Source organism: Panthera onca, chromosome A1 (assembly GCF_046562875.1).
Source record: "Panthera onca isolate mPanOnc1 chromosome A1, mPanOnc1 haplotype 2, whole genome shotgun sequence".
NCBI classification, from domain to species: domain Eukaryota; kingdom Metazoa; phylum Chordata; class Mammalia; order Carnivora; family Felidae; genus Panthera; species Panthera onca.
The window spans coordinates 156,946,139-156,962,823 of record NC_138339.1 but is presented as its reverse complement, the minus strand read 5'-3'; the positions used below and the strand labels follow the sequence as shown (position 1 = coordinate 156,962,823).

The window sequence follows — 16,685 nt, the reverse complement described above, 5'->3', positions numbered from 1 at the left end:
CAGAAACAGCCACTTAGGTAAGAGTCTAAACTCTGCTCTGAAATCTAGAATATCTTGATGGGAAGTAAGAAGTTTAAAAGTAATGCAATCAAGTTGCATTTTGACTTTACATTTAGTCCCTGTTCTACCTCTGCTCAGGGAAATTAAATGCAGTTTTGATAAGTCATTCTTTTGGCTAAATCTTTAAATGATAGAGGGAGTTGGCCACATAGATGAGACTGATGTGATTGTCTGCTGCACCAGCTCTCAGCTAGAATTGTGGTGGTGAATCCCCGTGCCCTGGGGAAGTTTCAATTTTTTTTTTTTAACAAGCCTAAACTCTCCCCTGAAGAGTTTGAGTAAATCTAGTAACATGTATACATAGACATGGATATTTAGAAATATTTTTTTTGAGACTGTGCTACAACTCTTGGTTAAGAACTACTGGGGTGTGTGGGTGGCTCAGTCGGTTAAGCGTCTGACTTCAGGCTCCGGTCATCATCTCACAGTTCACAAGTTCTAGCCCCGTGTTGGGCTCTGTGCTGACAGCTTAGACAGAGCCTGGAGCCTGCTTCATATTCTGTAGTCTCCCTCTCTTTTTGCCCCTCCCCTGCTCGTGCTCTTTCTCTCTCTTCCACAAAAAGTGGACATTTAAAAAAAATTTAAAAAAGCTAACTACTGAATGCAGGGGTACCCAGGTTTTTCGGTTGATTAAGCATCTGACTTCCACTCAGGTTGTGATCTCATGGTTTGTGAGTTCGAGCCCCACATTGGGCTCTGCACTGATGGTGCAGAGACACATGAGAATCTCTCTCCCTGCCCCTCCCCCACTCGCTCACGCTTGCTCTCTCTCTCTCTCTCTCTCTCTCTCTCATATTCATAGCCATTTGGTTATCACAAGCAGTGTTTTCCTGATTGCAATAGGAGAAAATCTTCAATCTTCTTTATTAGTTGAAGCTATGTGACCGACTGTCTTATGATGTCTGTTAAATTCATATAGCCCTGGCATAATCCAAATGGTAGTTTTAAACATGGAAATGTAGTTAGTGACAATACAGTTGAGAATTGTTTTCATAATTTAGTTTCAGCATAGTTGTGAACTAATTTGTCTATTTGATTAACAGTCTGGGAGAATTAAACACAGATAGATTGCGGTTTTAAGAAGCATTGGAAAAATTCTTAAAGTGGGTGTTACGAGTCTTTTTGTTGTGATTCTTTTAGACAGAGAGAGTGTGAGTGGGGGAGAAGGGCAGAGGGAGAGAGGGAGAACCTCAAGCAGGCTCCAAGCTCAGTGCCAAGCTTGATGCAGGACTCAGTCCCACAACTCTGGGATCATGACCTGAGCTGAAGTCAAGCGTCAGATGCTCAACTGACTAAGCCACCCAGGCTCCCCTCTTATGAGTCTTTTTTTTTTCTTGTTTTTTTTCTTTTTTAATTTTTTTTTTAACATTTATTTATTTTTGAGACAGAGAGAGACAGAGCATGAACAGGGGAGGGGCAGAGAGAGAGGGAGACACAGAAGTGAAAGCAGGCTCCAGGCTCTGAGCCATCAGCCCAGAGCCTGACGCGGGGCTCGAAATCATGGACCGCAAGATCGTGACCTGAGCCAAAGTCGGACGCTCAACCGACTGAGCCACCCAGGCCCCCCTACCCTCTTATGAGTCTTAATAGCAATTTTTATTACATGTTGGGGCCTAAGTTTTTGCTAAAACGTGATACTGATACTTCAGGAAAGATTTACATACAAATATTTGCTTTATGCACAACCAAAATACCCGTGGGCTATTGACTAAATTTGGCCCCTGGATGTGTTTCGTTTCCTCCATAAATTGAGTCAACATTTAAAATTATGACACTCATGCAGAAATCTGGATTTCAGACACTTCTTATAGAATCATACCTGGAACTTTGAGCCCATACTACTGTTTGGTATGCATTTCAGCGGCTGACCTTTTTATATGAGGTATGTGTGTCTCCAGTTTGCTACTGTCCCCACTTAGGTTCTTCACTTACTCGAGTCACCTACTTTGCTTTCATAAGCAATGCGTTTACAATTACTGTTTTATTATATATATATATATATATATATATATATATATCATATATGTGTGTGTGTGTGTGTATATATATATATATAATATGTGTGTGTGTATATATATATATACACGTATATATCATATATTTGTGTGATATACACAAACACATACACACACACATATTTATACACACACATATATACATATATATGTATATATATATACATATATACATATATACATATATACATATGTATATACGTATATATGTATATTTATATAAATATACATATATACATATGTATATGTACATATGTACATATGTATATATGTATATATGTTTATATATATGTATATTTATATATATGTTTATATATATATATTAGACTGTGTTAATCAGATCTCTTTTGGACACACATATATACACATATATATGTATATATATATACATATATACATATATACGTATATACATATATACATATGTATATACGTATATATGTATATATATATAAATATACATATATACATATGTATATGTACATATGTACATATGTATATATGTATATATGTTTATATATATGTATATTTATATATATGTTTATATATATATATTAGACTGTGTTAATCAGATCTCTTTTGGACACAAAGAAACCTTGGTAATTTTTTTTAAAGTTAATTTTGAGAAAGAGAGAGAGAATCCCTAGGAGGCACTGGGTTTGAACTCATGAATCATGAGACCATGACTTGAGCCAGAGTCAAGAGTCAGATGCTTAACTGACTGAGCTACCCAGGCGCCTCTGTTTTATGGTCTATTTTGATAAAGATTTCAAGGTTTTCAAGGCAATCCATATTAATTTATAATATATATTTTGTATTTTATGTTAGTGTCTTCGGAATAGGATTGAATTTTCCAAGTTAGACTTTCTAAGTTGTTTTTGTATTCTATTCATTTTTTAATGTTTATTGATTTTTCAAGGAGAGAGAGCACGTGCATGAGTGGGGGAGGGGCAGAGAGAAAGGGAGACACAGAATCCCAAGCAGGCTCCAGGCTGAGCTGTCAGCATAGAGCCCAATGCAGGGCTTGAACTCACAAACCATGACATCATGACCTGAACCGAAGTCGGCCTTTTAACTGACTGAGCCACTCAGGTGCCCCATAAGTTAGTTTGAAAACAAGACACTTTTTCCTTCTGTGTACTATAAATAATCGTATTCCTGGGGCGCCTGGGTGGCTCAGTCGGTTGAGCGTCCGACTTCGGCTCAGGTCATGATCTCGCTGTCTGTGAGTTTGAGCCCCGTGTGGGGCTCTGTGCTGACAGCTCAGAGACTGTAGCCTGCTTCGGATTCTGTGTCTCCCTCTCTCTCTGCCCCTCGCCCGCTCATGCTCTGTCTCTCTCTGTCAAAAATAAATAAACATTAAAAGAAACAAAATTTGAATAATCGTATTCCTATTGGAATATTTGCAAACCGTATTAGATTAATCATGGTTACAGTTGAATAGGTTATGCCCATTGCAGACAATATTCTCTTTCTCCTCAGCATTGTTCCCTAAAAATGAAAATAATGTAGTCACTTTCATTATGCTAAAAATGATCTGTATAAATCAGTGTTTGAGTTTTTATTGATAAGCCATTATATTTTTATTTCCGATTTATAGTTTGCCTAAAATATAAAGTAAGTAGCTATTCCAGTGGAAACTGGAATACAACTAGAATACAAACAGATTTTTTTAGAAGTAGATACGTATTAGGGTCCCAGGATTATTATAATTGACAATAAAATTTCATATGGAGCTTCCCAACAGTTAAGATAAAAATTTAGCATTTTATAATAGGAGAAAGCCCATGGGCTATTTAATATTAAGTAATCAAAGTTCATTTGAAGCTTAACTCTTGGAGTTCTGAGCCCATGTCCTTAGTGACCCATTTGGAGCAGCGATGCCTTATGTTGACATCTCGGATGTCAGTGGATCCTGATACCGCTGACAGAAGACAAGCAAGTTTGTATAACTTGGGGAAAAGCTTCACCTTTATCGGAAAGCTCTCCAAACTATATCCCTGAAACTCTGATTCCTCAAATGTGAATGTTTGCCACAAAAAGGATTGTCAAATGGGGACTGAGCAGATTTAAATGGATTTCTGTAATGCCAGACATATAATGCAGTTTTATAATATTTCTCAAACATAGATGATCATGAAATCTTTCCAATGGGACATAGTACTTACCTTCTGGCAAAGTAGGTATTCTTTGGAAGGTAATTTAAGAAACACTAGTCCAGAGACCATCATTTAGGTTATTAATTCAGTAAAAGTACTTAAAGCATATACTGCTGTGTTTTGGAGTGTGGAGATATAGAGATAAGAAATAGCCCCTGCTCTCAAGAAGCTCTTGGTTTAGATAGGGAACAATAACTACAGTATACCATGATAAGTACTGTGATAGAAGCAACGATCTTGGAACCAGTGAGTGTTTGAAGTGAGTTTGGGAGAATGACTTCATATAATCTGTTGAAGGAGGTGGAGAAGGGCTATTTTATTAAAAACAATTTTTAATGTGTATTTCTTTTTGAGAGAGAGAGAGAGAGAGAGCGAGGGCAGAGAGAGAGAGAGAGAGAGAGAGAGAGAGAGAGAATCTGGAACAGGCTCCAGGCTGTGCGCTGCCAGCATAGAGCACAATGCAGGGATAGAACTCACAAACCCTGAGCTCATGACCTCAGCTGCAGTTGGTCACTTAACCAACTGAGCCACCCAGGTGCCCCCGTGGAGGAGGGCTATTTTAAAGAGAAGCAGCAGCAGGTGAAAGCACAGTGGTGGGAAGGAAGAGGCCATTTTTATTTACTTTTTGTATTATATGTTTCAGTTTAGAGGATCTTTTGTATGTTTTAAAATTCCATATGGAAAGGTGTAATTTTGTAAATTATCATTTGTTTTTGCTCTTTTACAGGATAACATCACACCACTTCTAGTTGCTGTAAATGAAAACAAACAGCAAATAGTGGAAGTTCTGGTAGAAAAGGCAGCAAATACACATGCAGAGGATAAATTAAAAAGGTGCAGTAGTTTTCTTTTAAACCTTAGTATGGTTCTAGAGTGGTAATAATTATTCAAGTCAGGAAGATTAACTTCAGAAGAAGAAGATTAATTTGTAATTATATAGTGAAAAATGTCAACACATCACCAGTTAGGTAGAAAGCAATTATTCTGACTGGGCAACATGAAGAACAGGGTATAGCAGAATTCATATTCCTTGATGATGTTGACTCATGTCATTTGCAGTGTTTATTTTTAAGTAGGTTCCATGTTCGGCGTGGAGTCCAACACTGGGCCTGAACTCATGACTCTGAGATCAAGACCCGAGCTGAGGTCAAGAGTCTGATGCTTAACCAACTGAGTCACCCAGTTGCTCCTGCAATGTTTTTTTGTTTGTTTGTTTGTTTGTTAGTTTGTTTTTCTGCCACGTGATTTTGTGTTAACTAAAGGGATTTCATTTTAGTTTTATAAAGGGTGGACTCTCAGCTCTTAATTTACTTAAGGGCACAATATTGGCCTTCTTAAACCTTTTATGGTATTTTTTAAACTTCTACTTCATAGAGGCACCTGTGTGGCTCAGTTGGTTAAGCATCCGACTTTGGCTCAGGTGATCATCTCATGGTTCGTGGGTTGAACCCCACATCAGGCTCTGTGCTGACAGTGCAGAGCCTGCTTCGGATTCTCAATCTCTCTCTCTCTCTCTGTCTCTCTCTCTCTCTCTGTCTGTCTCTCTCTCTCTCTGTCTCTGTCTCTCTCTCTCTCTCTGTCTCTGCCCCTTGCCCACACTCTCATGTGCACTCTCTCTCTTTCTTAAAATAAATCGTAAATAAACTAAAAAAAAAAAAATAGTTTCTACTTCATATACATTTTCCTTCAAAGATGTATATTGGGGTGCCTGGGTGTCTCAGTTGCTTAAGTCTATGACATTGGCTGTGGTCATGATGTCATGGTTCGTGGGTTCGAGCCCCACGCCGGGCTCTGTGCTGACAGCTCGGAGCCTGGAGCTGCTTTGGATTCTGTGTATCCCGCTCTCTCTCCCTCTCCCTTGCTTGAGCTCTGTCTCTCAAAAGCAAATAAATGTTAAAAAAAAAAAAAAGATGCATATTAAACATAAATAGGAGTTTTTGTGTCTTTTGGATGACACTTTTCTTTAAATTGCTTTTTTTTTCTTTTTTGAGTAATACTGATGTCGTTAGGTGATCTCTAATGATGATTAACTACTCTTACCAAGTCTCATCAGGTTTTATCCTTTTTCATGTCCAGTATATGTATTTTTTATTTTATTTTCAATTGGTAGGAGTAGAAAGATGAAAGATAACTTTAACTGTATAGACTTTTCCTTTAATGAGGATAAGTTATAGGTGGGTGATAAAGAAGGAAGAGATGTGCTTTAGATTCACACAAGACTAGGTTGATTCATAGCTTTCCTACTGGCTAGGTGTTGTGACCTTGGGAGTGTTACGTATCATCACTAAATATGTTTCCTGATATGAAAAGGAGGATAATAATATATCCTTCAAGGGTGGGTGTGCATAAATAATATTTTATATACATAGCATTTAATTTAGTGCCTACCATATGCTTATCAGCATCGTTAACTATAATTATGCCTATTTTGTTAGCATTCGCATTAAAATATTATCATTTTAAGCCTGCAGATAGTTTTTAATACTTACTTGACCTCTAGATGGCTTTGAAGTGCACTGTATCAGATTAAGGAAGACGTGGGGAATTAGTTTTTTTTAAATCTTTACCTATTCAGATAAGTGACCTAGCATAGTTTCTTGTTTATCAAACGACTTTAAATTAGCAACTCTATAATACATTACCCAAGTGGGACAAGAAGCTTCCTTTTTGTCCCTTCATTTTAGTCTTGGAGATCATTTACACAGATGAACACTGAAACATGTAAATGGTCGATTCTGAACAGATAGGCTAGATATTAACCTGATAAAGTATATCAAATTAGCTGTTTAAATAACTCTAAATTCCTAAGAGTGAAGTTATTCCTGTTATTTTAGAACAGCCTTCATGCTTTCTGTAAATTATGACTCAACAAATGTAGTCAGGCTTCTTCTTCAGCAAGGTATTGACCCCTTTCCTCAAGATGTATATGGATGGGCTGCAGATGAATATGTTTATATTAAGGGTTTTAATCTGTAAGTGTTTGTATTAAAATGCTAGTTATTACTAAACTGAGGTTTAAAATAATTTAACTGTTAACTTTGTATGTAACAGATGGGGTTTCGTAGTTTGGTCAGGCAGTTTTGGAATGGCAGTCGGTTAGTCCACAACATTAGCCAGAAATCAAGCAAAGGACTAGACTAGTTGGAAGTAGGAATGTGTGCAGAATTCTTTATCTCAGGACTTTTGAGACCTTTATCCTCCAGGATCCTAACCTTATCCATTTCATTTCAAGTATAACCCCTCTGCATGGGACACAAATAATGCTACATCTCTGTGTTTTCTAACTAGTAACTTGGGTCTTGAAATGTTCAGTTTTGTAGAAGACCCTCTACTTTCCTTTGAGGGCTATCTCCTGTACTCTGTCCCTTGAATTTTCCAAGAACCTAAGGAGCACCCTAAGACCAAAGAGACAGTCCTCTTTCACAAGTCATTTGGAGGGGAAAAAAAGGACATCCTGATCATTCTACAGTTTCCTTTGATTCTGTTGCTGCGGCATTGCTGTTGAAACTGGTGCTGCAGTCAGGTCGTGATTGACCTTTACTCCCAGGATTCCCTTGCTGATCCAGGGTTTTCAGTCTTCATGGTGTTCCACACTTAGATTTCAAAGCTATAAAGTTTCTTTGTTCACTGCACATGCACATATGCTCAGCAGCTATCCCAAAGCACCAGCACCCTGTTGGGGCAGCTGGGCCTCCTGGCTTTCGCCATACACCCCTGTCCCTCCACACTCAAAGACCTATGTGGAACCCATATCTTAGCCTAGACTTTCCTTATGGGTTACCCTTTGAGGATCTTGTTTGTCTTTTTTTTTTTTGTTTTGTTTTTTTGCCAGAAGATGTTAGCTGGGATCATTCTAAACTGTCAGAGAGGTTCAAATGATGCTGCAGGAAGAGATCGGACTTCCCTTTCTCCTTTGTTAGCAGATCTGTACCCCTGCCTTATTTTTAAGTAGGCTCCATGCCCAGCGTGGAGTCCAACATGGGGCTGGAACTCACGAGCCTGAGATCAAGACCCAAGCTGAGATCAAGAGTTGGATGCCCAACGGACTGAGCCACCCAGGTGCCCCTGGACCACCACTTTAAATCCTGTGGAGCATCTTTTCTGAAGTCATGGAAGGTCTCATCTTGCCCTTCCCAGAGTAATGAGCATCACCTAAGAGGCCATGGCCTGAGAGGCCATGTTTTGGGTATCATATCTCATTAAATCCTCTTATCAACCTTGTAAAATAAGGCAGTAATTTACCTTGTTTTATAGAGGGAGATTTTGAGCCAAAGAGAAGTGGCTTCTCCAAGAACAAATAGCTATAGGTTATAGAGCTGGGACTTCTGGGTTCCAAACACTTTCCATTCTGGCACGTGAATTCTAATTATTCTCATTTCTATTTGATGTGTATTTACTTTTGATAGAGGGAGACGGAGTACGAGCTGGGGTGGGGGGTGGTTGCAGAGAGAGAGGGAGACACAGAATCCGAAGCAGGCTCCAGGCTCTGCGCTATCAGCACAGAGCCTGACGTGGGGCTCAAAGCCATAAACCATGAGATCATGACCTGAGCTAAAGTTGGATGCTTAACTACCCAGGTGCCCCTGGCAAGCTAGTTCTAATTTACTAAGCTAGAATGCCCTCAATTCATGACTGGTTCATCTTCCTGTTTTTTTCTTAAGTACAGAGTTAATGAAAAGCTTCTAGAACGTACAAATTTGAAGTATATGGGGCAATTAAAGTTTTTATATTTGCTCTGATATTATTTGAAATACTCTAAGGATTTGATTTATTTGGTAAATGTTTTTCATATCAGCATTAAGATAGTAATATTATTTATCATCCTTTTTTAAACATAGCAATTACGAAATAATTTGCCGACATAAAGAAGAAATCATGCTTAAAAATTCTTTGCAAAACAGCAATCCTGGTAAGACTTTACATAGTGAATTGCTCTTGGTGGTCCTAACATAAGTAAAGTCAGAGTAAGGGTGTTTTGATAATGAAAGAACAATGAAGAAAAGAACACCAATGTGTAAATTGCATGTATATATTTTTTCTTTCTTAATTTCTTTCTTTATAGTCTAATGTTCAGAATTATTTATGAAGTTAACTGTAGGTAATTGAAAATATGAGGCAGTATTATCTGAAAAGAAATTCATTATTTTAGTCATGACCCCTAAAATACCATGTGACATCTTTGTGTAATAAATACGAAAATGCTTTGTTAACTGTTTATTTAATTTTGAGAGAGAGAGAGAGAGAGAGAGAGCGAGCGAGCAGGAGAGGGACAGAGGAAGGTAGACAGAGGATCCAAAGCAGGCTCCACCACTGACAGCAGAGAGCCCAATGTGGGGCTCAAACTCGTGAGCTGCGAGATCACGACCTGAGCCAAGGTCAGATGCTTCACCAACTGAGCCATCCAGGTGCCCAGAGGAAAAAAATATTGTTAAGTTAGTACGTTTTATGTTTCCTCCATAAACATATTATAACAAATTGCACTTGTTATAAAAATGGATCTTTTATAAAATGTTTACAAATGGATTATATTTAGTAAATATTGTTACCTAGTGATTTGTCTCATTAAAAAATGAACCAGCCCTAAAACTGGGAATTCTACAGTACTTTCCTGGTACCATAAACAAATGGCAAATAATAAGAACTGCAAATCTTAGCTAGTGTGCAGTACTGCCAATGAGATTGTTTTTTACAGATAGCTTCCAGGAGTACCGAAGAAAAGCAATGCCTTGTTGAGAGGCATAGGTTATTTCACATATTATATCAACAAGGTCTCACCATTATCAACTTCACTCCTCATAAATCAAGACAGAATGAGAGGGGCGCTTGGGTGGCTGCGTCAGTTAAGTGTCCAACTCTTGATTTCAGCTCAGGTCATCATCATCTCACAGTTGGTGAGTTGGAGTCCTGTGTCAGACTTCTCTGTCAGGCTGTTTGCTGACAGCTCAGAGCCTGTGTGGCATTTTCCCTTTTCCTTCTCTCTCTGCCCCTCCCCTGTACATGCATGCTCTGTATCTCTCAAAAAAATAAACATTTAAAAACAACAACAACAACAACAACAACAACAACAACAAATCCAGAATGAGATATGTTGACTTCATTAGAACAATGTTTTCTTCTGTTTGTTGGAGAATTGTCATGACACTGTAATTTTGTTAGAATAAGATACTCTGTTGCCATTAGTCAAAATTTTATCTTTATAAGTATTCAAATAGGGCAACTTGGGCTCCAGAAATTATAATAACAGCACAAAGATGTTTCACAATCACACACACACACACACACACAAATGCTACTGTTGCTCCCTAGTTGTGGCACCTAGTGCACTGTACAATCTGAAAAGTAGGAAGAAAGCTTTAACTTGGCAGACTGTTACCAAAGAACTTCTGTAGGTTAGTTTTGGAAGTTACAGGGAAGGCAAAGATAGAACAGACAGCGTTTTGATCATTAAGCTGCTCATAACAGAATAGAGTTGTCCCTGCGGTTTTTGAAACAGAAAAGTTTCTGTGGTTTTTAAAAATAATTTTCAAAGGAATCATTTTTATTCATGTCCATTTGTTCACTTCACAAGTAACTCTTAAGTGCCTGTTAGCTACTAAGTGTTATCCTATTGTTGTAGAATACAAACATGCAAAAACCAGTCTCTGCACCCCAGGAGTTGTTGTTACCACTGCCATTTGTATTATTTACTCTATTTAGTGCTTACTAGGTGCCAGAGTCTCATAGAGCTTATAATTATCATTGTTATTTTGTATTGGCATTTGTTCCAGTTACCGTAAGTTCCCAGTGAGGAATCCGAGTTTTCAAGGACTGGGTAGAATCTACGGTAAGCATGCAGAGTGAGGAGTTCAGTTTGCCAGGTAGAGAGGCAGAAGGACCAACATTTGTATGTTTGACAATGTTTGTAAACTATCATGATTACGTGTTTGGCGGAGTACACAGCAGTGCAGAGGCGAAGGTGTACGAGTGAACTTAGCAGGATTTATGAGCAGCTGGGTTTTGCGGGTAGAAAACGTGTGCTATGGCAATGGTTGGGAATGAGGTGAATATCTATGTAAGACAAGCTTATGGAAGTTTGTTAGTGCTATCGAAAGGAGTAGATCTTACCCGATAGGCCTTGGGAAATTTCTTTGGTAGGATGCTTTTAGCGGCAAATAATAGGTGACTTCTAACAGTGACTAAAACAGTAGGAACCAGAAATGTTTTGATGGTTCAGTGATGTCATCAGCATCCCAGTCGTCTTTTGTTCAGTTTTGGAGTTGGTGGTATTTTTATTTCTCCTTTCCGTGGTGGCTAATTAGCAACAGCTCCAGGTATCATATTCTCACATACAACATCCAGTGGGCGGGAAGGACTGCTTTTCTTTAGGTGTTTCTTTTCACTAGGAAGAGGCTTGCAGTAGACTTCCTCTAACATTTTAAAGACTAGGTTACATCACATACTCATTCCTAAACTGGTCCCTGGTAAATCAGGTACTGTGATTAGCTTAGAATAATCCTTTCTCTTTTTGAAGCCAGGGTGAGGCCACCTTCTCTGTGTATGGAGACAATAAATATCCAAATAAAGTTGTGATTCTCTAGCAAGAATGAAGAATATGGAATGGTTCTTAGGGAGGGAGCCAGCAGTATTTGATGCAGAGATTTTGGAGAATTTGAAGCAGAAGACTAATAAGATTAGATTTGAGTTATGACACTCTGGTTATGGCATAAAATACAGATCACCAAGCCTTTTTCCTAAAGAGCCAGTGAATATTTTAGGTGATGTGGTTTCTCAGCTCTGCCCTTGTAGTGTGAAAGCAGCTATAGCAATATGTAAGTGAAGACATGGGGCTATGCCCCAATAAAACATTATTTACAGAACCAGATGGCAGGTAGGATTTGGCCTGTGGCCGTAGCTTGCTGAACCCTCATATGGAGGATAGGTTATAGGAAACCACATAAAGAGACTGGGAGGCAAAGGAAGCTCTTGTTTTCTTAGCCTAGTATTAGTCCATTATGAAACTTTCAGCTGTGTAGATTGAAAACGTCAGGGGGTTCAATTTATTCCATTAATTTTTTTTTTCAGGGCCTTGTGTCTTTCTCATTTGTTTTGCTTATTTTTTTTATTCATTTAAGAAATAACAATAATATTTGGTGGCTTTTTTTTTCCCTGCGAAAATAATCAGTTAAGAACTCATGTTTGACCAGGGCACGGGCAGGGAAAAGATAAAGCAGAGACCGAAACAGTATAGTTAATACGAATTTGTGATTCCTGAATATGAAAAGTTAGGGGGTGAGAGAGAACTCTCAGAAGACTCAGAAATATCCAGGTTGTGTGCCAGCATTTAAATTGGACATGAAAAACGTGTAGGACTTTATCAGATGAACAGAGGAGAGCAGCAGGAATGAGGACACAGTAATTATGAATTTTTTATTATTTTTGCAATGACTGCCTTTAATAGGTGTACTATATTTTTAATTTTCTAAGAAATTAAGGAGAAGAAACAAACAAAAAACTATAATCAGTAGTATGTTTTTATACTGGGTCTGATAGTTCTGTTTTTTCTAGAACAATCCCTGTTACTTCTTTTGATTCCTATCTGCCAGAAATGAACTAAGTCCTAGTTAGTTGGAAAAATTAACTGATTTTTCATATTTGAGAGGAACTTGTATATGGTAGAACATAGCGGCAACCACCAGGATTCTCTCTCTCTCTCTTTTTTTTTTTTTTTTCTGAGTAAATTAGGATTGTTGCTTGTTTCACACTTTGTGACATCATGATTTAATCTATTCCTTTTAAACCTTTCTTCAAAAGGATATATAGGAATGTAGGAATTTTCCAGGCAAATACCAAGAAAAAGAGATTCCAGGAAAGGTATTCTGTGACATAACCTTCTGACTGTAACCACGTGTATGACATCAACCCAAATAATAAAAATTTCATATAATGCAGTTGTGATAGAGGCACCACAACGACACCCAGATTTGATTATCCACTGGAAGATCTCACAGGACTCAGCATATAGTTGTTGCCTATGGTTTGTTATGGGGACAGGCTAGAAAGGCCACTCAGCACAGAGAAAAGGTGCATGGGGTGAAGTCCAGAGTAAACCAAGCACAGGCTTCCAGTAATCCTATCTTTATGGAGTTAGCAGGATGTGCTTAATTCCTCCAGCATCAAATTAGGACAGCACAAGTGAAATGTTGTCTGCCAGTACGAGGCTTATGGATACTCAGTGCCCGAGGTCAAATGCTAATCACATAGGCATCTTCTCCTTAGCGTGTCCCAAAATTCCAGGTTTCCAAAAAGAAATCAAGTGTATGGCCTTACACACACTGATTTTACCAACACTTAGGCACAGTGAGCTTCTCTTACCAAGCTAGGGACTGGTGGAAACCTTCCTTAAATCCAAGATCCCAGGGAATAACCAAGGGCCAGTCATTCAGGTAGGATATTCTGTGGGTAGCCATCTTTGGCCTGCTGGATGAAACCTTTTCTGCATAGGAATTACAGCCCTCAATTCATTTTTGGTGGTGTCTTAAAATTTTATTTTAATAGCAAGTAATATGATGGTTAACATGGTACGGTTTCAGTTTCATCATCCATATGAAGTAGGTATTTGTACAAAAAAGACTAGGGCAATATTAGGTCATTATCATCTTTTTTTATGTGATTAAGCTTTCATTATGATTCTTAGATATGATCAGCATAATGATTTTTGATTTAAAATTAGAATAAAATCTCAATTATAAGGAAAACCCAGGTTTGATTCATATAGTGCTGAATCCCTGTTTATAGTTATATTTGGTCATATTCATCAATTGTTTTCTTGCCTAAGTACACAAATAACTTGTATTTTTGTATTTTGCTTTATGTATTTTCATATACTTCCATATGGGAGACATTACCCCTATTGTGTTACTTTGATCTCTATCTTAATGTTCAAGGTGACTGTATCATGGTTAATATATGCTAAGAGTAGCTTCAATGGATACCGTGTTTGGTTGTTGTACTTTGTTTTATTGTTTTTTACATTTAATGAGCCTTATTTTTTCAGCAGTTTTAAGTTCACAGCAAAATATAATAGAAAGCACAGAGAGTCTCCATATACCATACCATGCACCCGTACACGCCTAGCCTCCCCTGTTGTTAACATCTTGCACGACAGTGGTCCGTTTTTAGTAGTAATTTTTTTTCAGTTCTTTTGTTTAGTTTTGAGTGACAGAGCATGTATGCGTGTGAGCAGCCAAGGGGCAGAGGGAGAGGGGGGAAAGAATCCTGTGCTGTCAGCACAGAGCCTGATGCAGGACTTGATCCCATGAACTGTGAGATCATGACCTGAGCTCAGATCCAGACATGGACGCTGAACCAATTGAGCCACCCAGGCACCCTGACAAGAGTGGTGCATTTTATATGGACACTAACTCATCATGTTCAGGCAAAGTCTCTAATTTGCATTAGTGTTCAGCCTTGGTGTTATACGTTCTATGAGTTTTAACAAATGTGTAATGATGTGAATCCACCTTTGTCGTATCGTGTGAAAAGAGTTTCACTGCCTTAAAAGTCCTCTGTGCTTGGGCGCCTGGGTGGCTCAGTCGGTTAAGTGTCCGACTTCGGCTCAGGTCATGATCTCGTGGTTCACGAGTTCGAGACCCGCGTCAAGCTCTGGAATGACAGATCGGAGCCTGGAGCCTGCTTCCGATTATGTGTCTCCCTCTCTCTCTGACCCTCCCCCCATTCATGTTCTGTCTCTAAAATAAATAAATGTTAAAAAATTTTTTAAAAAATCGTCCTCTGGGCTGTGCCCCTTTTTCCCTACATTCACCCCAACCCTTACCTCCATAGTTTTGCTCTTTCCAGAGTGTCATATAGTAACAATCATACAGTGGATATCGTTGAATGTTTAGAAAATTAAAATTCCCCACTAATTGAATGTAGGCATTCAAGATATTCTTTGCCCTTTGTTTTGTTTTGTTGCTCATCAGTAGAGGATCTGATGACATATGCCTTCCATGAAAAAAAGCATGATTTCTCTAGATGTGTGTCACCTAATGGGGAGGGTTGAGGAAAATGACATCATGAGCCACTACATAGCACTAACATTGGGATCATCCTCTGTGATGTTCAGTGGGTCTAGATAGACTCTCTAGCAATGGAAGGAGACAGTCTCGAGAAGTTAGAACTTTATCAAATTGGAATGCCAAATTCTTCCTACTTACCTTGCCATTGGAAATAAGGCCAGGGAGAGTCTGTTTGTTGTGATTTGGCCATGCTGCAAGGTACAATAGCTATGGAGCACATTTGTGAGGTGTTGTTTCATCCTAAAACTGAACAGTCTCTCCTAAATGGCTGGGGGAAGTTCTGCTGTGTTACAGCAAAATAAAAAAAAACTCTCTTTTAACTTCTCTAGGAGTGGAAGTCCAGAAAAATCACGCTAGTTGCAGTTTGAAATTGTCAGCTTGTGATAATCATTCTCCTAACGATGCCAGTTTCCTCCATTGTCATAGAGTTGGTCAGTGATGGCCATTGTAAACATCAGTTCACCTGTAGGTGTCAAATTCCGATAAAACCCATTCTTGCTTTTGGTCAATATAGAGGAGAAAGTAAGATTTCTTAGTGCTTTAAGCCTACGAAGGGTATAATTACCATTCAGTGTAGTGTGGTTTCCAGGTGTGGTCCCAAAGCAATACTTTTTAACAAATCATAAGCCGTACACTTGTAATTTCCTCTATTTTTCGATTGTTGATTTAACATGTATTTTGCTTTCTTCTTTAGGATCAGATGAGAAGGCTGAGGAAGACTCTATAACCAGGTAGGGTTTTTATGGATTTGTAAAAATGACATTCGTCGGGGCACGTGGGTGGCTCAGTCGGTTAAGGGTGTGACTCTTGATTTCAACTCAGGTTTGTGAGTTCAAGCCCCACGTCGGGTTTTGCGCTGACAGCCTCCTTGGGATATCTTTCCCGATTTCTGTGTGCACTCACTCTCAATGTATAAAGGAACGAAATGAAATGAAATGGACAATGAAAGGAAAGGAAGTGAAATGAATGAACTGAAAATTATGTGTTTCCTAAGGGAACGCAGAGAACAAAAGCAGTTGTTGCGTGTTCTACCCTGGACAAGACATTATATCCTATGCATAACATCTCTTAAGTTATATAGGCATTGCATAGCTTTGCAAAATAGCTGTGTTGTTGTAGCCTACTTTTTATTAGTTTGGCAACTGTGGTTCAGGGAGGTTGATGACTCGACCCTGATTCCATAGTTAATGGGTAGCTGAGGGGCTTTGCCCATCAGCCCGTGAAGCTTCCACATCCATTCTCTGGTTCCTCAGCAGCACTGAGATGAAGATACAGATCCTAGGGCAGATCAACTCAGAATGTCAAAGCTAATCATGTCAGAACTCTAATTTAGTGTTTTCTTAAGAAACCAGGTTAGCGCAAGCATTTGCCCATATGTATTTGAGCACTAGTGC

At 38.6% G+C, this 16,685-nt stretch overlaps 1 protein-coding gene across 1 annotated transcript in view; it reads left to right on the top strand.

Moving 5' to 3' along the window:
* Positions 1-16,685, top strand: part of LOC132676064 (ankyrin repeat domain-containing protein 26-like) — a 140,436-nt gene that overhangs the window by 7,209 nt on the left and 116,542 nt on the right. Inside the window, exons 4-6 of the mRNA XM_081790863.1 lie at positions 4,962-5,068; positions 9,073-9,143; positions 15,986-16,022. Coding sequence (XP_081646989.1) covers positions 4,962-5,068; positions 9,073-9,143; positions 15,986-16,022 — 215 coding nt within the window. The remainder of the gene's footprint in view (positions 1-4,961; positions 5,069-9,072; positions 9,144-15,985; positions 16,023-16,685) is intronic.